This window comes from Hippocampus bargibanti, linkage group LG03 (genome assembly GCF_051943395.1).
Source record: "Hippocampus bargibanti isolate YZ-2025 linkage group LG03, ASM5194339v1, whole genome shotgun sequence".
Lineage (NCBI taxonomy): Eukaryota > Metazoa > Chordata > Actinopteri > Syngnathiformes > Syngnathidae > Hippocampus > Hippocampus bargibanti.
Window position 1 is genome coordinate 25,600,690 of NC_142736.1, and position 27,378 is coordinate 25,628,067.

At 40.2% G+C, this 27,378-nt stretch overlaps 2 protein-coding genes and 1 long non-coding RNA gene across 6 annotated transcripts in view; 1 reads left to right on the forward strand and 2 right to left on the reverse strand.

Annotated features, from left to right (window-relative positions):
- Positions 1-142: 142 nt before the first annotated feature.
- On the reverse strand, positions 143-7,454 carry LOC148900818 (PWWP domain-containing DNA repair factor 3A-like). Of its 2 annotated transcripts, none has more exons than XM_088992800.1 (14): positions 7,054-7,454; positions 6,881-6,956; positions 6,328-6,623; positions 5,681-5,894; positions 5,380-5,523; positions 5,241-5,311; positions 3,888-3,964; positions 3,743-3,803; positions 3,579-3,654; positions 3,439-3,489; positions 1,245-1,489; positions 780-1,004; positions 620-708; positions 143-549 (listed from the first exon to the last, which is right to left on the reverse strand). In XM_088992800.1, the coding sequence occupies exons 2-14, from the start codon at positions 6,885-6,887 to the stop codon at positions 495-497; spliced, it is 1,611 nt and encodes a 536-aa protein (XP_088848926.1). In that variant the 5' UTR covers positions 6,888-6,956; positions 7,054-7,454; the 3' UTR covers positions 143-494. The 2 variants fall into 2 exon arrangements, with proteins under 2 accessions (XP_088848926.1, XP_088848925.1); XM_088992799.1 differs by having other exon boundaries at positions 6,881-6,961.
- A 2,333-nt stretch (positions 7,455-9,787) lies between these two features.
- kif26ba (kinesin family member 26Ba) overlaps positions 9,788-27,378 on the forward strand; it is a 77,770-nt gene continuing 60,179 nt past the window's right edge. For all 3 annotated transcript variants that reach the window (XM_088992801.1, XM_088992804.1, XM_088992802.1), the window contains exons 1-2: positions 9,788-9,922; positions 13,928-14,320. In XM_088992801.1, the coding sequence (XP_088848927.1) occupies positions 9,863-9,922; positions 13,928-14,320 (453 nt within the window). In that variant the 5' untranslated portion in view covers positions 9,788-9,862. The remainder of the gene's footprint in view (positions 9,923-13,927; positions 14,321-27,378) is intronic.
- LOC148900820 (uncharacterized) overlaps positions 9,791-27,378 on the reverse strand; it is a 55,528-nt gene continuing 37,940 nt past the window's right edge. The window contains exons 6-7 of the long non-coding RNA XR_016114507.1: positions 10,753-11,676; positions 9,791-9,899 (exon numbers count right to left, since the gene is read on the reverse strand). This is a non-coding gene — a long non-coding RNA (uncharacterized LOC148900820). The remainder of the gene's footprint in view (positions 9,900-10,752; positions 11,677-27,378) is intronic.

The following is a 27,378-nucleotide window of genomic DNA, read 5'->3' on the forward strand; positions in this document are numbered from 1 at the left end:
TCTACCGTCACTGACGTGAAACAATATTCTCTCTGTTCATGCGCATTCCAAACATGGTCTTATCGATTTTGTCCAAAGAGAGATTCTTGAAACCCCCCTTCTCCTTGGGGAATTATAAATAAATTAGAAGTTCAAACATCACTCAAGGTAAATGTTATGCTTTTATTGAGCAGTCATGGTGATATTAGGTGTAAATGTAAAACAAAGCAATGAATAAATGTCAACTGTTATTCATTTTTTTCAGGTAAGCAGCTAATTCACAATTTCAGCATTGTTCATGAGGATGAAACACTATCATGATAGGTTATAGGCTTTGGCTGTGTCGATTAGCTGTGACAAATTTTGCATTTGTGAAAGGAACCTGTTGCCAGACCATTTCAAGACTGTCTTCAGAATGATTTCTAAAACAGATCTTAAGACAAGTCTCTGAGAATATTGATTCAATATGATTCCATCCACTGTTTGAATTGAAAAAAAAAAATTGTGTTCAGCTGCTAGGATTTTTTCAAACAGAGCTGCTCAATCATCAACTCATAGTCTTGTATTTCCCTACAATAAGAGAAGAAAACAAATTAGTCAGAGCTTTTTACCTTCCATTTCAAATGTGATTATCCTTTACCTGTTACTTAAACAACGTCCTTTCAGGTATTTTTCTTCTGCCTTCTTAATAGAGATATTGTCCATCCCAGCAATCGCATGCGTGATCGCCTGTAAAATATTTTTTTAACATATTGCAACAAATATTCCAACTTCTGATAGGCTACAGCGGGATGGCATACCTCAGGAAGGAGCACATCCAAAATAAATGGGATGCGCTCCATGCATTGAGCCAGAGGCTTGACTGGCAACAACGGCACAGCAGTCTCGTAGAGCTTGGTGAGATAAGAGTACATTTTGTCTAACTGCGTGTTATCTTCCAGGTAAGTCTCCACTCCAAAAAATCGATTGTTAGATCCTTGGAAGTACCGGAGCCACCTCGATTGCACCTGCCCTCGAATAACAGCCTGAGGGAGCGTGGAAACAGTGTTCAAGTGTTAGCTACCTCTGCCAAATACTCATCACAGTTTCGAAGGTAGCAAGATTATAAAAACATCCCCATTTAAAAAAAAAAAAAACATGTCACTTGTATCAAACACGAAAAAAAAAATGCAGTGAGGCGCTACCAGTAAACCCTGATTGTGGAAGGTCACAAAATAAAATAAACCCTCTGAAGGTTTTGCTAAAATTCCAAACTCAAATCATACCAACAGGCGTCCTTCCACCATGCGCTGTTTGATTATAAAATCCACAAGCTTTTCGTTGGCACGGTTATGTGCAGCTTGGGTCCGGTCTGGTAGTAGCCTCTTAGCACAGTTGTTGACCTCCTCCTGCTGCTCTTCGCAATCTTCTTTGGGATTCACCCACTGATCCTCTTCTCCCATCTGCAAATGATCAGCGATGGAGAGTTGCTTTGAGGATCCCTGCATGTACTTGCTCCTCACTGGATTACCTGAACGAAGTGAAAGGACCACAGCTAAAGCAATACTTGCATTAACCAGGCACAAAATATTCCTACACAATGGAATGATTTCCATTTCTGAGCTGAAACTAAAAGTCTAGATGTGTTTTTATCATGTCCCCCTCTCATTTAATAATGACTTCACACAACATGACGCTTCATGCCTGTCAAGCACCGATGTGAGACTTCTTGCTTCCTCCTGTGGGGGTTGAGCGGTGTTCAGACTCTAACTTACTACATAGACTTGGATACTGACATATTAAGGTTGAAGACACAGACACATATGTTTTTAAAGGAGGATGAGACAGATGAGTGCCATGACAAATCAACAGTTTGGCCGATGAGGGACAAGCCCCACCCCCCAATATCTATCCATCCACATTCTAATCTCTTTATCTTCACATGGGTTTTTAGCATAGCTTGATGGAAATTTAAAAACAAATAAAAGAATACCAACCATTTTAGTGCCACTACCAGTTATGGTTTTCTGACAAAGTAAACATAACACAGAAAATTTACTCTATATTTAATCAGACAACTATGCCTTTAAGTCTGTTCAGTTAAAGGGGAGGTCAAAAATGTTCTTGACAGTAATGCATTGTGTGGGATCCCAAACATCCAAACACATATTTCTGATTAATTGTGAGGCTGTGGAATATGAATTAAGTAGCAAATCCATGTTTTAATCCATTTGAAGGAGTGGGCATTTTGCCAATTGCTGCCAACCAAAAATATCAGAAAAATTAAACCTAAAGACAGTGTACGCCCCCGGAGGCCCGGGGCGTACAACTTTTACGTTGTGCGTACAACTTTCAAAGCGTCTCAGCCCGGGAGGCCGACAACTTCTTCAAGAAAAAAAAAAAAAAGATTTTTTTTGCTATATTCAATAAAGCAAACGCGACAGGCAAACCGCTACAAGCCATGAACTTCTCTTTCTAAGCGCCTTTCAAAACTCTCAGGTTCACTTTACAGTCACGTTAAGTCCGAAGTACGAAGCAGGCTTCTGGTTGGCTGCCGTGCCGAGTATGCAAAATACCAAACGACCGTTCGTTTGGCAATTTGCATACTCGGCACGGCAGCCAATCAGAAGCCTGTTTCGTGCTTCGGACTTTTACGAGCGTCATAAGGTTGTGCATTTGAATATCATTTTCCAAAGTAGATTGACTGAACCTTAGCCCCAGAAGAAAGCTTCACAAGAAGCTAACAAAATGTATGACGCTACAAAACGTAAACGTACATTACACCGTGACTGCAAAGTGTACGAGAGTTTTGAAAGGCGCTTAGAAAGAGGAGTCCACATGGCTATTAGTAGACAATGCAACGCAAACATTCCCTTGTGCACCATGACGACTAACGACACTGGAGCAAAATCTTCAGCAAGGGATATTTACCATAAATTAAGCAAGGGAGCATTTGTGGTAGGTACTTCCTTAATTTAAAAAAAATCCTTTATACTTCGCAACAATGGTTTTTTTGCGATTAGTCCGCTAACTTTTTGTCATTAGTTTCAGACACTGCTAATGACCAATCATGGCTAAATAAAAGAAGTACAAATACATTAAAAAATGGCTGCTCTGCGAGATTTGTAAAATGGGTGGATTTTGGTTATCCATTCTACAACTGAACATATTGTACAAATGTCTTATTAATCAGAAAAGGTTTGGCCGAGTGGATAGAACATCATTTTAACTAAGAAAGTTGTTGACTCAACTCCCCCTTTCATGCCAACACAATAGGAAAATGTTACATTCAGTCAAACTAACAGCATCTATGTGGCATTTTTTTTTTCATATTTTAAGCAACACATATTTGAACACAATGGGTACAGGAATTTAATCTAGCTGTCGTGCCTTTTGTAGATGTCTGATCTGTCATGAAATTCAGTGAGTGTAGGTAAACTATAAATTATTTACTGTGCGCGCATGTGCATGTATACTCACTAATGCCATGATCAAAGTACTCAAGGAAGGAGCCACAAAACGAGCCACAAGCTATAAAGAAGCAAAAAAGAAGAGGCTATACTAGAATATCATCCATGGAATTTTGGATGACAATGAAACTGATACATAGAAAGAGTTACCGATACGTATTCGGTAGTCTGTTATCAGCTCCAAAGACAACTTCATCTGAATGGCCCATTCTTCTTTGGCTTCAGCCTATGACGCAGATTGAGTTGAAAACATTTGTTAACAGTGTGGATGGATGTAAATCACATGCATTTCCATTACAATGTTACGTACGTACCGCCAGCTCATTAGCTCCTTCGCAGTCAAATGGCTTCAGGGATTTCAGAGCTACAGTAAAACTTAAAACAACATGACATTTTATATTAGGCGTCTGACACACAATGAGAGTAAACAAAAAGATAGTAGCAGTAGGAAAGTTCTACCCGCGTTTTTGTCGACTGATCTGATCATCAATGAAAATAATACTGGCCTTTTTTGCCTTACGATTTACTTGCTTGACCTGTAAGAGGGGGAAAAATACAATTATCAGTCAGGAACTTCCTTTTCCTCCAGCAGTTGGCCGACACACTTTTTGAACATTACATGTATTCTACTTTGAACTTGGAGTCATGTTCTTAAAGCACAACCGACGTCTCCAGACAAGTTGTGTCCATAATTTGTAAAATGGCTTCAAATGACTTCTGAGCGTATTTTACAAAGATTCCACCGCATATAGCTATATTTTACGTTTTAAGACTCGCGCTGAATATTCAGGAAGTCTTGTTTTTGAGTTGGTGACAAGTCCGTACGTGACGTCCCGAAAGGACCCCCCCCCCCCTGACCGACAAAGACACATTGTAGCAGTCCTTCATCACGTCAATGTATTTTGCTGTACTGTTTGTCTGAAAACCTTGATGTTGCACCCAAAAGCCGCCAGGAGAGGGCGTCCAAGCTTCATGGAAGGAATTGAGCACCCTGTGGAAACGGGCTGATTCATTCCTCATGGGAGCTGGTCGCCATTTTTGGGTGTGACATTCCCCCCCGCCCGTTTGCCTCAAAATGACACGGAAAAAATTATTTAATCGATTGCAAACTTGTATGCTTTCCTCTTCAGAACTATTTGAATCATATTCATAACTGGATGTGTAACGAGAAATCATATTCTCCGAATCTGAAGCCATTGTTTTGATTTTTCATTTCAATGTTATGATTTTCCGAAACAGGTAATGAACAGCAAAAAAGTGAGAACAATTATTTAGTTTTATCTGTCTATTTTGGTCTGAAAAAGACCAAAATCCGCCGATTGACGGAAAATTCTCATCCCTGATGAATTTATTACAAGAAAGCATCTTCTCCGAATCTGAAGCCATTGTTTTGATTCTCGAGCAAGGCAAGACGCCCTGGCGTGACGTCACGAACAGTGGGGCGGGACCTTCTGAAACTGAAACTTTCTGAGGTCATTTTGAAGTAGTTTTGGGACACTTTAAGTCATTTTTATTGGTGTTTTGCATTTGACAAAAAATATTAGCCTGCGTATTTTGGGTATTTTAGATGCTATAAAACATTTTCCTGATGTCAGTTAGGAAACAAAAAAATGGTGTCGGTTGTCCTGCATTGAATGTTTATGTAGTCCTAAAACTCAATATTCAGTGGGTTCTGGAATTCAAGTCACAATGACAAAAACCCTGGCACTGGAGTGTACATATTTTTGCACATGTCCGGCAGTGAATGAGTTAATGTATAATGTAGGAGAACTGTGACAAATAAATTATGTGCTTGTGTATTTCTGCACTCACCAATGCTGGCCATGTTGGGAAGTGTCTAAATTTGCACCACACAAAAACTCCCTCTGTTATAGACAGTGGTCCTGGAAGACATTAAATTCTCAAGGTAGATAATGCAGTTTATTTCAAGTGCTGGTAGCACAAATCTTACTCGTCTGCATCAGGAAGCTTGGCAGCTCCTCTTCATCTACACTTTTCTCCTCCTCCTCTTCCTCCTCTGAGAAAGAAAATGGAGGCATCTGTTCTTTGTGGTCACTTGATTCAGTTGACAGATCTGACGGCAGCAAAGACTCATCTTGTTGAAGGTTGAGAAGATAACGTGGAAAAGATAAAAGAATAACAAAAGATAAAGTTAGCATTAATTACCTTTATGGAAACAACATACAGGACGGATTGATGACCTCGTCTCATCTTAAGCCCAATTGTGTGAACATCAACATTGCGATAGATACCTTCCTCTAGTTCAAATCTTGGTCGTGAGGGTTCTGAGGATGAAGCAGTGAGAGTCATTTTTTCCAGGTTCTTGGAACAGTGGCGTTTAGCTGGGGAAGAACTGGGTTCCATCACTGGTAATTTTTTTCCAAGTTGTTTAGGCTGGGCGCTCACTGTGCTCCTCTTTCTGTTCCGAGACCTTGGCGTGTCGCATGGTGATTCAATTTCTGATTTCTGTGGCACAATACATGTTGCAAATAATAACATTCAGGGATCTTTAATCATCATTTCAGACAAATGTAGTCCAAACAAAGAAATTGAGCATTTTTCCATTCCACAATGCACCTCAACAATCATAATAATAATAATAATACATTTCATTTAAACGCGCCTTTCAAAACTCTCAACCACTCATCATTTAATATGATTACCACTGCTAGGCATACAGGTGATAAGATTTTTTAAGAAGCCTTTATGGGAACTCTTTCAATATAGCTACTCTGACTTTCTCCAATGCCACTCCTTCAGTGCTGAAGCTCAGAAATTACAGAAAAAGGCATGGCTCACAAATGTAGAAGACTGTTTCTCCACATTGTTTTAAATGTCAATGTAGTACTAAAAGACTAGCCAAATTTATCTTGCCTCAAGAATATGTATTATGAAATACCTTATCCATCCCATCCTGTTCTTCAGAGCGCGTGTCAGAAATGTTGGGCAGTTGTTCAGTGGACAAGCTACGCAAAGGTGTGGACGTACAGAAAGCTTCCGGCGTATTTCTTTGCCGTCCCCTGCATCTTTTGGGGGTGCATTGTAAATAAGATAAGCTGGACTGACTATCGGTGGAGACATCACTTCCTGACACAGGACTCGCTTCTTCTGGGACTTTGGGGGAAGTAGGACGAGGGTTCCGTTTTTGTGTTGCTGTCACAGTACCTTTCCCCTTTTGTGTTTTCCTTGGTCGCCCTAAAATATCACAGCACAACAACAAAAATTAGGGGATATTGGATGGATATGATTTCGCGAGTAAGCCAATGAGAAAACATTACCGGTAAGACAGTTGTGCACCTACTGCACTGAATTGACTTAAATTTGAGGACTGTTAGTGTTATTGTAACCTGAAGTCGGTTATGGAAGCTCTCGAATAAATGCTCAAACTGTTTGCACAAGGCATTAACCAGAACAAAAACAACAACAGCAAAAAGACAAGATGACAGGGTTACCTCTCATTGTTGTTAAACGGAGGAAAAAAGCTTCAATAAATGCAGGCGGTAACTGTCAACTGCCACTTGTTGAACCCTAACCTAAGACATTCAAGTGGAAATCACTTTGATAGGACAAAGAGGGTGAACTTTCATTTCAGTTCCACGAACTGTGGAAAACAATTGTAACGAACCTTTCTTTTCCACCGCGGTATTGCGACAGTTAATTTACTGTCACGGTAAAGAAACGAGCAGCAACAATGTATACTCCACGCGAGCATAACATACAGCCATACAATACAATACAATACAATAAATACTGTACTACATCTACCGCATGTGATCCATCTCTTCCTTTATCGCATATTTTCCTTTTTAGCTACTATCAAGTTCGAGCAGAGCACAGTGCTACTCACGATTACGTGCCCAAGTGAGCCATAGCAAGGCAGAAACTTCTGATTCACGTTCGCAAAGCTAGGGTTGAAACCTGCTATGTTCAAGAACAATCTTCAAATGCACGAATATGTGTTTGCTGTTTATATTGAGTACGGATATTTAAGATACGCGGCGCCATTGCGGGTTATGATTCTCTCGCAGAAACCCTTTATCGCCCCCTGCCGTTCGGAGTGCATTGCGTCACGTTATTTTTTTCAGTGCAAGAATATAATAGCCTCATTAGTCATGGTAAAATGACGCAGCATGAAACAATGAGGGCTTCCATTCAACAAAAACCTGGTGTTTATCATGCATTTTCGTAATTTTCGCAAAAATTACTTCTGTGGCGAGTCAGTGCCACTTTCAATTTGAAAATTGTGGATTGAGAATTCCACCAAATGGCGATCTAACCTCATTCATATTTCACCTTAATTTCAATGATAATGTCACAGAGAAAACCACGTCCCGTCCATTTCGACTCGACAGAGGTCTATTGAATTGAAGCGGATTACGTGGGACTGGAGATGAGACGATCTCTTTTTGTCAATGGATGCCACAGCTTCGTGTTTGCTTTCAACGTTTGCATGTGGCTTGTAGCAGACGTGTGCATATTTTCAAGATGAAGTCTATGATCCGCTGGTTCAAAGGACACCACCATCAACCATCTCCTCTTTCATCCATAACTGCTCCAGACAACAAAGTGGGTGCAGAAAAGTGTTTAAGATTGAATGACTGTCTGTGTCATCTGTGTTATTCCATATTTTTTGTTTGTATTGACTTCAAGGCGGCCCTGCGAGAGTGGCTGCCGTTACAGCAACTCCTATATTTTCTTGTTCGTGCTATTCTTTTTTCATTTTATTTTCCTTTCATAAATGTGTTGCTGTGAATTTGGAATTTCTCCAATGTGAGACAAATAAAGGCCTCATCTCATCTATGAATGTGATCGTATAGTGCGCATAACATGAAACAGTACTGTATTAATAGAAGAGATCAAAGCTGTACTATTCCATCATTCTTCACGTTTGAATGTATGGCTGAACGTTTCTACGTGGACACCCAAGTCAGACGGACATTGCTAATTGCTGACACCACCTTCAAAGTCCGCCTCGCGTCAGGACACTGTGTGGGTTAATATTTTTTTTATACTAAGATGCAGTGACACAATCTCAACTCTAGAGAGAAGTGTTGAACCGTTAAAAATAAATAGAATTCTGAAACGACTTGATACAGGTGCAGCAGAACTAAATTACAATTTATGACAAAAAAAACTCGCTCAGTTCCTATAAAAATATTCAAACGACGTGCCATTGCTAATCCAATCAAATCCAGATGAATACGGTACTACAAGTGACACATAATGTTGGTGAACACCGGAATTTTCTTTTTAATTCATTGCAAACATTTGGCATTAATCCCATTCTATTTTTAAATTTTGTTTGAGCGATTTCCAAACAATATTTCGTGAGAGAGAATCAAGTGTGTTCTGTTTTATTTTAATTTTCCGATTTCACATAATTGTTCGGAAAATTACGCAACTTGAAATTGTTTGGCTTACGCCTTACACTTCCAGGCTTGGTCGTGCTTCACTTCATGTCATGATATCAATACAATATCCGAATGCACTTCCCCAAAAATGTTTTTGTAGATTATTTGTGTTTTCGGTAGTTGTAGTCAAGAAATTTTCAATTGTAAATGTATTATTGAGATATGTTTAATTTTTTTCAATTTTCACTGACAAAAACAGCTTGGGTTAACTAAATAAGGTTTCATAGTTAATCAATAACGGCCTGCCATTGCGATATAATATACAATATAAGCATGCATATTATATTGACAGGCAGAATTATAAAATATGCATACTTCACAGGGCAGAAGGTCCCTACCTATAATTGAACTGTATGCCCACTTTTTTTGTGGTGTTTTTTGTTTGGTGTTGGGCCGGTTGATTTATCCAATATAAAATATGTCTAATTAAAAGTTAGGAAACGCATCGGCGATATTAGACAAGGTGCTATCATCAAGGTTGTCGAACACGCCACGTGATAGCAGAATGATCAAATTCTTCAGAGCAGCCCGGCCCCGCCCACTCATCCAGATGTGCGCCCCGCCGGGGTTTAGTCAGTGAGTGTCCGCCTTCCACGAAGCGCGGTGCTCCGCACAGTCAACAGGAGGCTGCTGCTCGCAGAGACACTTTGAAGAAACAGAAACGATCTGAACCGTTGCGTTCCCCCTTGAGAGGAATCCTCGTCCTGACTGGATTTGTGCTCGTCCGCCAAGTGCGTCCATCGAAGTGGTCTGTTGTACCTGTTCAACTCGGTGCGTAAAAGGATGACAAAAGCAAAGCTTCAACAGATCAATTTAGATATTTACTGAGAGATTATTTTAAGGCAACTCACCGAATCATTTTTTAGACAAAATGAGGAAGACAAGTGGTTGCCACCTTGAAAGTGGTGTGAAGTCGCCTCCACATTGAGGGCATCCAAGTGCACTTTGCAAGGGCTTGTTGTTAATTGAAATCGACCACGCGGTTTTCACCCTCCTCTTCGCCCTCCTTTGCACACCTTCATCATGACTTCACTATCTGGGTCCAAGGAGAGGTCCGTGGCTGGCCGGGGCAGAAAATACACGGTAAGATCACCCAAGTGTATTTATTTATGAATGAAAAACGTTGTATAAATCCAGTGCAAATTGTACTTGGCTTCAGATCCAAAGCAGATACGGAGGCAAGGCAAACAAGGCATTTTCCACTCAGGGGCCATTTCAGTTTTTATTAAATCCTCTGAGGGTCGTATTAAATTTATGAAATAGATGAGTACAGTACGTGGTGGTAACGTTTAGCATGCCTGTCTCACAATTCTGAGACTCAAGGCTTGAATCTTGCTCCTGTCGTTTGATTTTAAGAGAATAGTATGTAACCTCTAAATGGTGTCAAACTCATTTTTGTTGTGGGCCAAATTGTAGTTATATTTTCCTCTTGGGGGACGTTATAAATTTGAGGAAGCCATTAGAATGTTTAATCCCCTCCACATATTATATATGGAGCACACAAAAGATTAATGAATAACTAGTTTTCAAATTTGAAGGAAAAAATAATGACTGTTACTGTGGTGCAATTTAAAATTTTGGTTCAGACTTTAACAAGCATAATGAAATTTCACAAGTTTGATTTGCTTTCACGGGCCAAATAAAATTATTTGGTGGGCCAGATTTGGCCCCCGGGCCTTGATTTTGACACCCATAGTCTTAGTTGTATTTTTATATTCTGGGCATATTAGTACAGCGTTGAGGAGCTGTGATTAGGATCTAAAAAAGTTGTGGGTTCAAATCTGACCTCAAGTAGCATGTGTGGCATGTGTCGGTATTCTCTTGGCTTGTCTGGGATTTAGAGTCAGTTTAGTTTCCGCTCCCACTGATGGCAACCATGTTGTTCACAAGTGCGTATGTGTGAGTTGATATACCTATGATATATCTACGGAGATCTTGGCCAGTGCAGGTTGCACTCCACTCCGCGTCCAAACTCAGATGGGCTCACTTCACGCACAACTCTGAAAAGCAGAAGCGCTGAAAAAAAATCAATTGATGATGTAATCATATGACAAATTGGATTGGATTGGATTTGCCTTTATTAGTGTCGCAGTGGAGAAATTTACATTTCAAAGCAGCAAAGTGATGAAAGGAATAAATGTACAAAAACAAAATACATGAGCTGCTGGAAAGGCAGCCACTCTCGTGGCGCCGTCTTGAAGTCAAAAGAACAAAAAAAACCTAAATAACAAATAATATGACAGCACAAAGACAACATGACAATACAAAGACACACAGTCCTTCATTCTTGAGCACTTTCTGTACCCTCTTTGTTACATGAAGCAGTTCTGGATTAAAGAGGAGCGGATCAAAACGTCTTTCCACCAGTGTATCAGGGACATCATGGTGGAACATGCACGTCGACTACCAGCTAAATGTTGAAAGCAAACATGCAGCTGTAGCATCCATTGACGAAATGAGATTGTCTCACATCTCCTGTCCCAAATAAATCTGCTTCAATTCCAAGCCGCAACAATTCCAAATACGCATCGGCGCTCTGCGCTGACACTCCTTTCTTCTTATCGCGGGCTCCTCAAGCCATGCATCCATTCAGCCGCAGACTGTCCAACAGCACTGACCTTTCCGCTGAACAAAGTGGGGCTGTGAAGATGCTGCCCATTACAGGTGCAAAAAAGCACAATGGCCCCAGAGCTGTCCACCGATGGCAGTCGAATGGCACCGATATTCCTCCCATTCAAAAATAGTCCTGGCATATTCATGCTGCCGAAAAGGCGCAACCGTTCAGCACAGTCTCCTCCTTGATGAATGTCGTGGTCAAAAATGCTGAAAAACAATCCCTATCCATTCCACACGACGCACAACAACACAAAGCGACAAAAGAAAACACACACACAAAAAAAGCAAGGCTCATTAGATATCCCAAAATATTTGATGGCCATGTGTCAGGCACGAGAGCGCACAGGAAGTTGGGAATTTTGATTTGAAGTAGTGACCAAATGAGCCACAACTATATTTCTGACAGGTCCTCTGGATTCCCCATACATGACGGCTCTAAATTAATAGTCCAAATAATTAGTTGGTGGTCTGGTATGGGACCATGTGCCATTTGTTATTGAGCTGTCCAAATATGTTAAACTTATTTACTGCCAGACGTGCAAAATGTGTCTACTTCAGTGCCAGGGTTATTGTCATTGTCACTCAAATTGCAGGACCCACAGAATACTGAGTTTTAGGATTAAATAAACATTCAATGCAGCGTAAAAAAAACCTTAGACCACAGGTGTCAAAGTCAAGGCCCGCGGGCCAAATCCTGCCCGCCACATCATTTTTTTCGGCCCGGGAAAGCAAATCAAACTTGTTAAATTCCATGATGATTGCTAAAATCTGAGCCAAAATTTCATATATTTAGATTTCAACCACAATAAAAGTCATTATTCTTGACTTCAGATTTGAAAACTACAGTAAAGTCTCGTTATATCGATATCGGATATATCGATAGTCCTGGTTATATCGATACTATTTCTATGCACGCACGGAGAAAATTACATGCAAACAGGGTCGGATATATCGATAGTCCCGGTTATATCGATATTTTTTCGGACTCCCTTGAATATCGATATAACGAGACTTTACTGTAGTTATTCATTCATTGCTGTGTGCTCTATATGTAATATTTGAAGGGATTTAAACATTCTAATGGGTTCCCCAAATTCATAACGGCCCTCGAGAGGAAACCATAACTACAATGTGGCCCGCGGCAAAAAATGACTGACACCCCTGCCTTAGACTATCTTCGCTTATCAGAACAAAAGAGTTAATTCTTAAGTTCTATGAATCTGGTGTAATATGAGGTGCAAGTGGGGGCGGTTGTACAAAAGGTATCCCCTCGTGCAAGGGAAAAAAACTTTGCCAGAGGTCTGTCCAGTGCTTTGACAGCACCCCCCTGTAAGAAAAAACAAAACTCAAACAAATTTGGGAATAGCGCTCCACGTTATATTTTCAATTCCCAAATACATTCAGGAATGACAGTGAATGAGTTAATTCACTTTTGGGGGAGGGGGGGGGTAGATGAGCATATATGCCCCAATTAAGAATGCATATCATCACCTCCACTGCAGGAGACGATTTGTTTACATCCACAAATAAACATCGACATCCAACCCATGTGAGGCGAATGGTTGCCGATCTGCGAATTGTGTGTCCTGCCATGACCTGATCCCTGGCAGAGATCTTGTCATTTACTGTCACATGCAAAATGCTAAATTAGCATGCCATCAGAACCACAAAATGAGAACCACACACCAACCAGCCACACACTCATTCACTCACATGCACAAATACACACACTTCTAACACCTAATAATGTTTACAAGGTATTGAACCCCCACCCCCACCCATGAACATTCCCTAATGTCCTTTTCAAGATACTTATTTTACCTCTTAGAACAGACTTGAGTAACCGTTGTGCTATCACATCAATAGCCCAACTCTTTGTGGCTTATTTAAAGTTCCTAAGCATTTGGGAAGTAGTTTTGGTCAAGTTATAACACACGGCGATGAGCAGTCTGTTGTTTTAAAAGTTGAGCTTTGCACAAGAAAAAAAAAAACAATTGAAAATGATTTCTTCAATGCAAACAGGTTTGGTAAATATATACATCATTAATCACGCTTACCCTCTTTACCCTCTTTAATGAGAGCCAAGAGCTCTGTATATAAATATGTGGATTTATCTTGCTGTGGCTATGCGTTTGAAGTGGTCCTCCACATCGGGCTAAGAGATGTTACTAGAATTTCTACTTGTAGTGGATCACATTAAATTGCACAAGTAGTCGCAATGCCGTGGCCCGCTAAAATGGATAAAAATGGGTTTGATTAACTCATATTCCACCACTGCAATATTCATCAGAATGCCATGCATAGACGTGGAGGTGCATTGATCATATTATTGTGGAGAACATTTTGAATTTTATTGTCCCTTTAAATGTGAAATTCTATTTTGTGTGACATTTTCTATTTTGGAAAGCAAATGTGCTCACAATAGCAAATATGCATACAACAGAGTTCACTCCTGTGTTAAATGTCCAACAGATACCCGACACGTCCCCCACCAAATCAGCCTCCTTTTTCCCGGACACGTGGTACCGAAAGGCTTACGAGGAAAGCAGCCGATCCAGCTCTCGCCCCGCACCCGAAGGCGCCGGCTCCATGCCCAGCTCAACGGGCACCCCTTCTCCTGGCTCGGGGATCTCCTCACCAAGCTCCCTCTCTGTATCCCCTGGGACCATTTCCCCGGGGATTTGCACCGGATCTCCAGGCTCTCTTGGCGGATCTCCGGGTTTTGGGACGGGCTCGCCGGCCTCGGGCAGTGGAAGTTCTCCTGGCAGTGAAAGGGGGATTTGGTGCGAGAACTGCAACGCAAGGCTGACGGAGCTAAAAAGACAAGCATTAAAACTTCTCATCCCGGGACCTTATTCAAGCAAGGTATGGACAATGTGTGTTGCTCCACTCCGCTCCTAACCTAACTTGCTCCTTCATTAGCTGTGACATTTGAGAAGTGGCTATTATTCATTCGTTTACCCTTGAAATATTGCCCTGCTCGTCATTTCCTTACCTTAGGTGTAGTCTTGTAATCTGGGTTATTGTTCTCATAAATCAAGAGGGTGCAGTCATTTGCCCAACACTCACTGACCATCTGCGCAAGTTGGGGCGGACCAAACAGATGTTTGCTCTCAAATGACTATTAAGAGGTGTTCATCCATCACATACACAGGGGCAAGGGTATTTGGATTTTTGTGCTTCCACGTTTAATTACATTGATCACATCACCTATACGAAAAATTGATTCGCTTCCTTTAGTGCTTTCTCGTCTTACAGAGGGCATTTGGAGCAAATGTTGATGCTTAAAGATTTGTTGCTTTTCCTGTCCTTCTGTCCGTCTGCCTGTCCGTCCGTCCATCCATCCATCCATCCATCCATCCATCCATCCATCCATCCATCCATCCATCCATCCATCCATCCATCCGTGTGTGCGTGTGCGTAAAGTTCGTATGTTTTCCCCACGCATGTGTGGGTTTGCTCCAGGTACTCGGTTTTGTCCCACATTTCAAAATCATGCATCTAATGTTAATCAAAGACTATTTTCGTACCCAGCACAAGTCTATTACAAAGCACAGTCTGATCGTGCATATGGGTGCAGTTGTCTTTCTTTTTGAATTTTTAGAGACTGTCACAGGAAAAAAAAGGTTCATTCCGTCATTGTCAATCAGAAAATCAACAATCAATTGCAACGGATCAATAAATTCTTACCAATCAATTAATCGACAATGCCCATTTTCAGTTACTAACGTTGAGTGAAGAGTTTACAAAATCACATGGCTATTTGGTGTAGCAACATTGCAAATTTTTATTATCACCCAGTTATCCAAATGAGTTATGTGTTGCTGCATGCCATCTTGTGAGAAATCAAATTAATTACACCGGTCTGTTCATATACTGTACACAGAACATTTTCAATTACAATGAGTTACTGGGTTTCCAATGGCTTCATTTTTGCCTCTAGGCCTTTCAGTTAGGAAATCAGCTGGGTCACGCATCAGGCTCGGAGTTAATTGGCAACCTATAAGCATGTTTTATGTATCATTGTGGGAGCAATAAAATATCGAAATGGTGGGTCAGAAAGGAAGTAGTAGTCGGTAATGAACATTGTGGGAGCTTGTTAAGACAGTGACAGTGGTAACAGCTTAAACAATCGGACATATGCAGACTGCTGATGGGAAGACTGCAAAACGTGCAGTGCTCTAATTAGCCGAGGAAACAAATTGGGCAAACTTGACTTGCTCCACATGATGAAGTGAACATTCACCAGACACTCAATAAAGAACATTTGCGGAATTTACTGTATTTTAAGGTGTATAAGGTGCACATAAAGCCTTGATTTTCTTCAAAAGACGACCCTGCGCCTTATACGTTGGTGCGCCTTATATGTGAAGTAATATTCAGCCACAACATGTCTCGCAACTACTGTCAGCGGTCACTGACTCCATTTTCCCCTGTAGAAAATGTTGTGTGTAACCCCAGCCTCTCTTGTAGGGCCTTATAATATGGTGTGCTTTTATTTGGAAAATTTGGAAAACTATATACGGTATTTGGAAAAGTTCTGTAGGTGCGCTTATAGATCGGTGCGCATTATACATGGAAAAAGTTAGAAAATACACTCTTCATTGGGGGTGCGGTTTATAATCCGGTGCGCCTTATACTCTGGAAAATACAGTAATGAATTTCAATACAAAAAGCTTAATACTAGCTAGCTACACACTGCTGCAAAGTACCGTAAAATCCTATGTATAATCCATACATGTTTAAAGTACCCACCATGCAAATATATCTTAGAGTATAATTATTTTTCACTGTCTTGGTGAAGCTTCCCACCCTTACACCATTGGCATTTTGAAGAGAGTGCCCCCCAAACTTTGACTTTACTGATTGACTTGTTCGCAAAGTGACTCAAAAATACATTGAAAAGTAATCAAACAGCTCCCTGGTGCACTGCTGGCCGCGAGTGCAATTGTCACTCAATGCTGGCAATAGGTGTTGTAGAATGCAATGTTTGTGGGTTTTTTATTTTATTTATGTAATTATGTATAGATTTTGAAAGTTATTTAAGGATTTTGTGAAGTGGTTCATGTCTGTAGCAAGTGGCTCCAGTTTGTGACGGCATTGCCTCAGTCTGAAAAATAAGACAACCGTTACGCCATGACACTCTACTAGGAACAGCTTCAAAATAAAAGTGTAAATGGGCTTTTCTGTTCACATACTGTACTGCAGATGTGTCAAACTCATTTCTTGCCGCGGGCCACAATATACTCTCGGGGGCCGTTACGAGTTTGGGGAATCCATTAAAATGTTTAATCCCCTCCACATATTACATATAAGGCACACAACAAATTAATAAATAATTCGTTTTCAAATTTGAAGTAAAAAATAATGGCTATTATTGTGATTTATATAAGACAATTTGAAATTTTGGTTCAGACCATAGCAAGCATCATGGCACTTGACATGCTTGATTGACTTTCGCGGGCTGAAAAAAATGATGTGGCGGGCCAGATTCGGCCCCCGGGCCTTGACTTTGACACCTGTGATTTACTGCATCTTGCTGGATATGATTTATTTAGAAGTTGGCCTCTTCCAATATTGGCGACATGATTCCAGGTTATTCCCTCAGAATGCTGCAACACACATGACCCCACACTTTTAGAACAGTCTCCTCACACTCAGTTGTCGGTCTGTCCTGTCTGTAATTCATTGAAGTGAATACATTGAGGAATCATCATTCACACAAGCACGCACGCACACACACACGCACACAAAGGCTGCTAATAGTATGCTAATGATGACCTTCATCAGACTTGCTGTTGAATATTTTTCACTTGGTTTGTCTAATCTACGTGTGTGTCTGCTCACTTGTGCTGGTTGGGTAGCAACTAACGCAGGGGTGTCCAAGTCATTTTTGTCGCCCCTCACTCAGGGAACATCACAAAAATGGGAGCTGTCTTCCTTCAAAGGGCTGTTGTGAGACAATTAAACCAAACAAACGCTTGATTGTCTTATTGTATTATTACTTTTATACCACAGATTGATGGACTTTTGAAATCAATCAACTGCAATAATTTGTTCAGTTAATGTTCGAATATGCGCAAACAGGCAAACAAATTGATTGCAAAATCTCAGTTATTTATTGCATCTGAAATGTTGACATTTTGTTCCAAAAGATAGTCTGAATAACCTCTTAATATTGCATGGTTGAAATTATGAACTGTTAAAAGCAGTGGTCAATGTTAACACAAAACATTCCAGCTGCGAGAAACGGGAAAAAAAGCCAACTTGATCATTGAACATCAAAACGTTATTTGGTGTTCATCAAAGTCTCTTGAAATGCTGGCAGGTGTATGGTGAGCCCCATTTAATGTTTTGATTGTGATTGGTTAATTCTAAAAATAGCCAAATCCCACTTGTCAGAGGGTGTACAGATTTACGCAACCGCGTGATTTCTTTTACCTCAAATATATTTTCAAATTGATACATTAACTTCAGGATTGGAACAGCTGTCATAACAGGCAATATTTCAGCACTTTACACAAAAACTCAATATACTTTACAAAAACAGTTCAGCAAGGATCCATTAAAAAGTATATGTGAAATTTCCTGTGGGAATTTCATGTTTTTTTTTTTTAGATTTTTTAAATCCAAACATGCTGCACTTGTGCCCCAGAATGAATTGTCACAGAATGTGTAGCCATAAAGCTGTTTTGCGCAATGCGAGGCAGTCAAATGCAATGGGGGGAGGGATTAAATTGAACGGTGTGTGTGTGTGTTTTCAGTTTTTGGATGCATCAAAAATGCACAGATACTTGTGACCGCAGGACTCTGACGCACATCTGGCAGCACATCTGTGCTCACTTAAGGCTTGTGTCCATGTGGTTGTACTGCTGTGTGTCTGACCCCGTACTCACACACTCCAGTCATAAAACCTCATCTGTGCATGTGTGTGTGTAGTGGAGTTCGGCTCGCCAAAGTGGGTCAGTATTGCACTTATGTGTTTTAAAAGGACAGTATCTGTTTCAAATCTTCTATAAGTCAAAATAAGGTGTGTTTATAAAATGAACTGTGTATACTTAATGCTTCGAGAAGGAAAAACAGAGCCATAATAGGCCATGTTTAGGAATATATTTCCTTCCTTCCCAATACCAACTGAAGATTTACTGAGGGCGCTGTCAACCCCACAGATAAAATAGTCATGGCTTCGAAGTTTCATGGAAATATACGACACATACTTGCTCTTAGAATGTTGGTTTTAGTAGAAGTATGTGCAAGTTGTGTGTCCAAGGATGGGGAAGGAGACTGAACACCCTCAGAGTTTGAACACTCGATGCATACTTGCGAGTATTTATGATGGACCTATAGTAATTGGTAACTTGTAACTTTTTTTCTACTTTGTGTAAGTAAATCAGAATTTTAATTTAAAGTGGGGATTCATGCTGGGAAAGGGCAGTGAAGGGCAATTTACAGTCAATGCTGGAGGGGGCCAGGATTTTTAACACCACTATTTGGGGGGGGGGGGGGTTGGTGGGGAAAATGCACTTCCTCAACAGATGTATGGCAATGTTTTTTGTTACTTCCACGAGAAGGCAGCATTTGCCTTTTGTACAGCCACCCCAATTTCCATTGCAGATAACTCTAGAGACAAATACAATCAACATAAACTTTTTTTCTGATGAAAGAAGAGAGTCCAAGGTTTCTAACGCTGTATTGAATGTTTATGTAGTTCTAAAACTAAATATTCTGTGGATTCTGGAATTTGAGTGACAATGACAAAATCCTGGCACTGGAGTGGACACATTTTTGCACGTCAAGCAGTGAATGAGTTAAGATATCTTATGTTCGCTAATATGCTTTTGAATCAAAGATCCACCATATATACTATTATACTGCACTGAGAGATCCTCTTCGTAATCACTTTTATGTGGTAAAACAAAACTTTCTATTAGAGTAGTTGGCAGAGGTTAGTTTGCCCTCGAAAGCATTCACCACTAACCCACACAAATCATTTTAATGACAATGCAATCAGGAGATAATATGACCTTGACATGATTGCTAGGCAGAGGTTTGATTTATGTAACTGCACTTTTAGATTACTTGTCACTCTGCAAACATAAGCGAGGTCAAAACACTTGCAGTCCAATCAGCTCAAACGATCCCTGCTACAAACAACCAATGCATTTAGCTTTATTTATCTACACTCTACTCAAACTGCATCAGGGCTGCAGTATCACCGCCCAACTCGCGCTCATAGAGATTGTGCTTTCTTCATGCATTCAGGTAGCCAGCTTCCCTGTAATGGGCAAATCCCCAAAGACTATAGAGGTAGGTCTACCGTAACCACGGCAGCTGGTGTTGCCACGGCAGCGACATGTGACAGATGTGAGCTGCATACATATCTCTATCAGCATGAATGGCCTCCCCATAGTGCTGGTGTGCGACGGGGACGAAATACAGTATCACACCTTTGTGTGTGTGTGTGTGTGTGTGTGTGTGTGAGAGAGAGAGAGAGAGAGAGAGAGAGAGAGAGAGAGAGAGAGAGAGAGAGAGAGACGGAGAGAGAGAGAATGAGAGCCAATAACAAAGAAATTAAATGTGAGCATCCCTCTTGATGCCTTTCAGGTGTGAAAAGAATTATCATCCAGACCAAGACAGTATGTGGATGTGTGAGAAGGGAAACATGCTTAATTGAGGTATTTCTTATGTGTTTTGTTGTCAGCGATGTATTCTGACCACTGCTTGTGGAAATAACTTGTGTAGCGGCAATTTATGTTCTTTTTGTCGCTACTTCAGAAAGGCATGAAGATTTCTGAAGCGTTCCTTTACTTTAGCCTTTCATTTATCATTGATAACAAGAAAAAAGATGAGGTTGTCATCGTTGATCCAAAATGTTCGCTTTATTGTCTCTTGAACAAAAACCAAGGTTCATCAAAACGTGTGTGAAAAGTGTAGAGAGTAAAAGTAAAAACGCGAGTAAACATAACTGTAACTTTGACACTGGTTTTCAATACTATCATGAAACACAATGTTAACATGCTCTTAACACATTCTGATCGCGTGACTTCAGATGATGACTTCAGATGATCTGACAATCTGATCAGGTGACTTTAGACAATCTGATCAGGTGACTGCTGATGGTCTGATCAGGTGAATTCAGACGGTGGGAGCCATAGAGAGCATCCTGACCAGCTGTATCACCGTGTGGTACGGCGCCTGTGTTCTGCCGCGCATTGTGAGGACAGCGCATTGTGAGGACAGCTGAGAAGATCATCAGTGTCTCTCCCCCTTCAGGACATTTACAACACCCGCCTCACCCGGAGAGCCATCAGGACCGCTGGCGATCCCATCCACCCCTCCCACAACCTCTTCAGCCTGCTGCCATCGGGTAGGAGACTGCGGAGTCTCCGAGCCAAGACCAGCAGGCTCAAGGACAGTTTCTGCCACCAGGCAGTCAGGAGACTCAACTCCCTCCCAGCGCTGCCCCCCCCCCCCCGCCCCTTCCCACTGCCACACTCACTGAACTCTGAGTACACGCTACACGCTGTACTATCATCCTGGACTCTATTTTTTTGTTCTTTCTCGTTTTTTTTCTGCAAGACCTCACTTCAACCCTTTTTTTGTTGTTTGTTTTTGCATTACTACATTATGTCACTTTACATACATCACTTTACATTCGACACTACCTCAATTTACATTCAGAAATTACATGTATTGTCTGTTGTCAATTGTATGTCTTTTTTGGCCACATTATAAGTGCGTTGCACGCTGGGTCCGAGAGGACATTAATTTCATCTGTGCTGTGTCATGCATATTAGCATATTTGACAATAACGCTGACTTTGACTTTGACATATGCCGTGGTTTTAAATAGTGCTGTATTCGGGTAAAACAACAACTTTAACTGTTTAAAAAAAGAAAGCCAAATCAATTTAAGATCACGCTCATCTTTTCCCAGACAGTTTCAAACGAACAAGATAACGCCTGGTCCACACAGAGACCTTCAGATAACAACAAGCGTTTCCCCTCTCTTCAACTTATCGACAGCAAACATCTCATTTTGCAGAGCTCCTTTGGGATGAGGTGGAACCAGGATCTTAAAACATCAAAAGAACAGAAGTATTTCATTCAATGGGACGCCTTACTTGTTCGCACCACTTTGACAAATCTATCCTGTGATAAGGGTTGAATCCCCTAACTGTGTGGGGAAATGCAAGATGCAAATACATTCTTTTTTTTACCCATCTCACAGCTGAGCTGGAGCCCGTCCCATCTGAAGTCGACCGAAAGATGTGGTACGCCCAGGACTGGTTACCAGTCCATTGCATGGCATATGCAATGTGTTCACGTGCTAAGTTTCACTGCCTAAAACAGCACATATATCTTAATCCATTCACTGCCAGACGTGCAAAAATGTGTCCACTCCAGTGACAGGGTTTTTGTCATTGTCACTTGAATGCAGCGTAAGAAGCCGTAGACTCTCTTCTTTCATCAGAAAAAAAATGAGTTAATTACTAAATTATATGGGTCTGGAGTTATATGCTTGAAATGAGGGTGGCGGTCAAAAATACAATGCAATCCATACATAATGGTTTATATAACTTCAACAACAGCTGAAGCTGGAACAAACCGCTAACATGAAAAAAAATGGAAATTTTGCCCACAAACATTTTTCAGAAGCCACGCTTTATCGGCGCCCAAACAAGAAAAAACAAAACCTGAACAAATTTCCCGAATAAATTAGCCTGCATTTAAGATTTGGATGCTTTGTTTGGATGATGCAAGCTGCAAGCACAATTCTACATCTATTGTTCCATTAATACCTCTTGGACAGCGTCAATTAAAAGTGAATATTATGCATAATTGTTTTTATTGTTTTCTAAAACTGTCATAAACTTGTATTTAAGACTTGTATTTATAGACCACATTTAAGTAATTTCCCCCCAAAAAATTAACATCAAACCGCTCCAAATAAGCTCGAATGCTCATCACTGCAGCCCCTTGTGGAAAGGAACAAACATTGCCAGAGGCCATGGCTTTATTGGCATCTAAACAAGAAAAAAAAAAAAAAAAAAACACATTTGGGAAGGGTGTTATATTTTCAATTCCCAAATAAATTAGTGAATGGCAGTGAATGAGTTAATTGTGCGAATGAACCGCCCTTTGCTGCAGTGATGTCCATCATACTGGAAAATAGCCCACTTGTAATATCAATTATTCATATGATTCCCTAATATCTTCTTAAAATGATGCCATTATTGTTGGTCAAGCATTGACCATGCAGAGCAGATGGCTCATTGGTCTCATGAAACCATTTAGCAAGCTGCCTCAAAAAAAGTATGTTGCATTTCAATGACACATATGTTATACAATTGTGTATGTACGTTGAGGCATATTTCTATCATAGTTAAGGCATAAATACAGCAAATATTGATTAGAAATTTACTTTGAGGTCCCATCCAACCAATTTTCTACTTTGATGATGTTGTTCAGGTTCATGAGCACAGCTACTCGCAGAGCCCATATAGAGACAGACGTTCATTCAATGCTAAGTTCACACTGACAGAGTAGGAACTGAACCCATTAGCTCGCACCTTCGTCAGGTGAATGCGCTACTTCGCACTTACAAATAGAGTAATGCCTCCCTTCTTATCCCTTCCAAAAAGAGCACTTTATCTTTACTACTGGGTGGAAGGGGTGCAAAAAAAACTACCTTGGCATTAATTACTTGGACCATTCGAATCATCTGAAAGAGCAAAGAAAAATCATTCAGGAGGAGGATATTGTTTTAACAATACTTTTCAACAATCACCCCTAGTTTTAAGCTTTAATCGTGGTGTGTGTGTGTGTGCTCTTTGCTGTTTTTTCCCCCACTTTTCATAAAGGATATTTAAAGCACCCTGATGCTTCCGTGGACTCAACATAAGCCTCAATTAACTTTTTCTATCTGTCAATTTTCTCTCCATAGAAAGAACAAATGCAAGGCATGAAAATCAGAAAGTCAATGATGCAATGAGAGGTTTCTATATGACCATTTTACGATTATTATAATAAAAGGACATTTTAATGATTAGAATAAGAATAATCTGGCTCAGAAACGCCACAGAAAGCTGTGATGGACACAAATGCACACCGGTGATTTTATTAACATTGTATATGTGTGATTGGCAAGAACACACTGCTGTACACTGCAGAGTGATAGTTAAAGCGGTTAAAGCGCCTGATGCCTTCAAGTCCAACGCTACCATGGCAACTGTCTCTCCATCATACAGGCAGGCGTCGGATATCTGGCCAGGCTTTCACACTACCTGTAAGTGTGATATATGAATTGAGATGTCCCTGATACTACATCTGAGATATTATTCTTATCATCTTCCGAGCAGGCCCTGGAATCAGATTTCTTTTAGCATGAAGCTAACTTGTGCTTTTAAGTCTAAAGATTCCAGTAGCAAAGCCAAGATGAGAAACTGTAGCTCTCGCATCCTGTGCCAGCAGCTCCTACCCTTCGACTCTGTGAAGTTTCATTCATTGATCGGTTTATTTGAAGACCCGCTAACTGCACTTCAAACATGAGTCAGGCAGCTCACATAGACTCACTGTCACAGGTTGTCAAATAGAACACATTTATCTCCTCTGATCGCACTAGGTGTCATGTTGAGGTGTGAATGAGAAGGAATATACTGTGTGTGTTTGTGTGTTCTTTAAATTCATGGTCATATATTTTAAGTTTTGACCAAATTCCAATTTAAGTGTGTTTTTGCTGGTTTTTCACATACAAGGCCAATCTTCATTTTTGTGGCGGGGCAAATTGAGTTCAGTGTGTTTGTGAATTTGGTAGATTGCGCTTTGCCTTCTACTGTCATGATCTGGTTGGCGACCAACGGGGGGGTGCTGTCCGCCCCACCTGCGCCTGCACTGGTGCTGGTCGTTTCCAATCAGTGACACTCAAAGGGACCCGCAGCACCACCATTCGGTGTCGGGTAATTGTTAAATGTCATTGTATGCTGTTGTATGCAATTGTATGCATTGTATGCAGTGCATGTGTTTATTTAATCTTGGCGGACTTTTAATCTTGGGTTTCTTTTGATACTTTGTATTTTTTTCTGTTCAAATGATTTTGATGTTTTAGATGTTGTTCCTGTTGACTTTATTTTAATACAATTGATCAAACACAACCTCCTGCTCCCTCCTGCCTGCTTTTTGGGATCCACGTCTGCCACCACCACCTTGCAAAACGTGACATCTACGACATGCCCCGACATCTGGCAATTAAGTGTCCATAAGTAGACTACATTTGAGGCTCTCTAAAAGTACGTCTAAATTGTGGTTTAGGCGTTATAATGAGATCACTTGTACTGCCACATGTCCACTTACGGATGATGTTAAGGTGGTTGATGTACACTTGGAGGGCTCCTTCAACTCACGGCGTGGCATATTTTACGCTATTTTGTAGCCAATAATGAGACCTAAATCTAATAAACATTGCATATTTTAAGAATAATCACATTGTAGGAAACCCAACCAAACATTTTTTTTTTTGGGTGATAAAGTTCGCATCGTCAAAGAGACCTTGTCATTTCCCATTTGAGTGCACAATAAATCAATCGTAGGTGTAGAACTGTGAAATTGGGCAAAAAGCTGTAAATGTTGCATAAACCTGTCACATAAAGACATTGTAAATTAAGACCTCTCTGACAGTCTCAACCAAAACTGAATGTCATTTTTTTAAAATCTGCATTTTTATACACTGTATCTATACCGTTAGCTCCATTGTACATTATATTGTTACTTTATTTATTTATTTTTTATTTATATATTTAGTTAGTTAGTTCGTTGGTTGATATTTGTTAAAAAAGTTTAAATTATCCAATAAATGTTGTTCCACTTCACGATTGTGTCCCACTTGTTGATTCTTGACAAAAAAAATCATATCTTTATGTTTGAATTGAAGCCTGAAATGTGGTGAAAGGTTGCAAGATTCAAGGGGGCCGAATACTTTTGCAAGGCACTGTATATGTACAGTATATGCTTCGAACAATTTAGCTAAGAAGTATTGACTGGATGAATTCACAATAGTTGAAAAAATGTGACATCTTTTCCTTAGCCTTAAATCTGTGTCGATTGCTTTTATGTCTTAGAAGTGGAGCTTTTTAATTGCAAAACCTCTGAGAAAATAGACCAGTGTATGGATTCGGTTTTTGAAAGTTGGGACCAAATAAGTCAGTGCCTGATCAAAAGTTTCCCATAAATTGTTGTGGTCCTTGGCACCGTGTATTATTCATGCTGTATCGCATGACAAGCAATCGCGTTAGTTGACCTGCGCCTATTAAATTGCAAGGAGAGCTATTTACTATCTATTGTTTGAGGACATATTGTGCAAAAGGCAGACGAAGTAAGAGCTCAGGAAGACATTTCAACAGTTGTTTCTACGGTTGAGCCACACAGACTCATCTGCAGAAGTTTTTCATTATTTTACATTTTGGATTGTCCCACACGCAGCTAGATTTATTGTCAGTGTGTGATTGACGATGTGACAACATCTAAGTCAGCTGTAGAGATTGCATTACACGATTTCAGTAAATCTGTTTGTTGTAAATCTAATCTTCCGTTATCAGCATTCATTACTGATCTTGTTTTTTCAAACATCAGATCAACAAACATACCAACAACATTATGATCCAAGACTAAAGCTTTCCAATAATAATGATCAGTCAAGTCTCCTTGTCAGAGATTTAATCATTTCACAATATGCATATATTAGTATCATTAATAATAATAATAATAATAATAATAAATAATAATAATAATAATAATAATACATTTTATGTCCAAGCGCCTTTCAAAACTCTTCACAGTAACAGGGTAAGAACTTTTTTTTCTCTGCCATTCGTGTATTTCAGATACATTGCCTATTAAATGGCCAAATGATGGTACACAGCTCTTAGTACAGCATGTCATATTTCTAACAAAAACATTTGGTGCATTAGCACAAATGTAGAAACAAAAATACCCACAAAACTTGCATTACTGATGTAGAGGCAGACATTTTGACATTTTGAAGGTGTACCTAACTTTATAGCGATTGTGATTTTAACATTATGCACATTGAATTAAATGTTTCACATCGATGTTCTTAACTTCAATTTTCGCAAACTTCATACTCACACTTTATCGGCAAAAAGGTAAAAATGGACAAATGAGTAAAATTTGACAAGAGTAAAGCCTCGCTAGATAGTGTGTCTATGTGTGTATATGTGGGCTGACGACAGAGAATTAAATTGGCTGCTTGTTTCTCACTCGCACCTCAGTCAGACTCTGAATAGCCTCGAGCAGTTCAACTTTCCAATTACCTCAAGCAGATGGAGCCCGCCATGCTCGATTTAAAGGCTTTGAAATTGTTGTTGTTGTTTACCGCTATCTGCTTTTGACGATACGTCTGGGATCATGTTATGCAGCCCTATGTATCCCTCTCAGGCCCTCTTCCTACTTACTCGACAATCTACTGGACATCCAATCAAATGTGCCACGCTGGATGGAGACAGGCAGCTTTTCTAATGCTCTCGACGCTCAATGCCTGCGGGTCGAATCCGGCAAGCCATATGGAATTACATTGCTATCTGTTGCACCCGAGTAATGTTAATGTGATGTAGAAAATGCTATTTTTAATTTGTCATTTCATTGGAATACCACAGGTGTACTGAAAAATATTGGATTGAAAGTAATGGGAGAATTTGCTATCTGAATCTTCTCAATGTAGTGGAAATATAGTTGGACTTCCCACACAGTAGCTTCCATTATTGTTCATTCATGCTACTATTGTGCAAACCTCTCACAATTGGTTCTCATTGTGATTAAGCAATTCCATCCAATGAACAGAATTCCCAGCAAGTTCCATTCCTTGTGCTAATGTTCGTGTAAATCCATGTATGAGGTGTCTGTGAGTTT

Coding starts and splice junctions, on each gene's coding strand:
- LOC148900818 (XM_088992800.1), bottom strand. Junction 5,524..5,680: donor AAGATTTGAACTAGAGGAAG/GTATCTATCGCA, acceptor ACCTTCAACAAG/ATGAGTCTTTGCTGCCGTCA. Junction 550..619: donor GGACGTTGTTTAAGTAACAG/GTAAAGGATAAT, acceptor CTCTTATTGTAG/GGAAATACAAGACTATGAGT.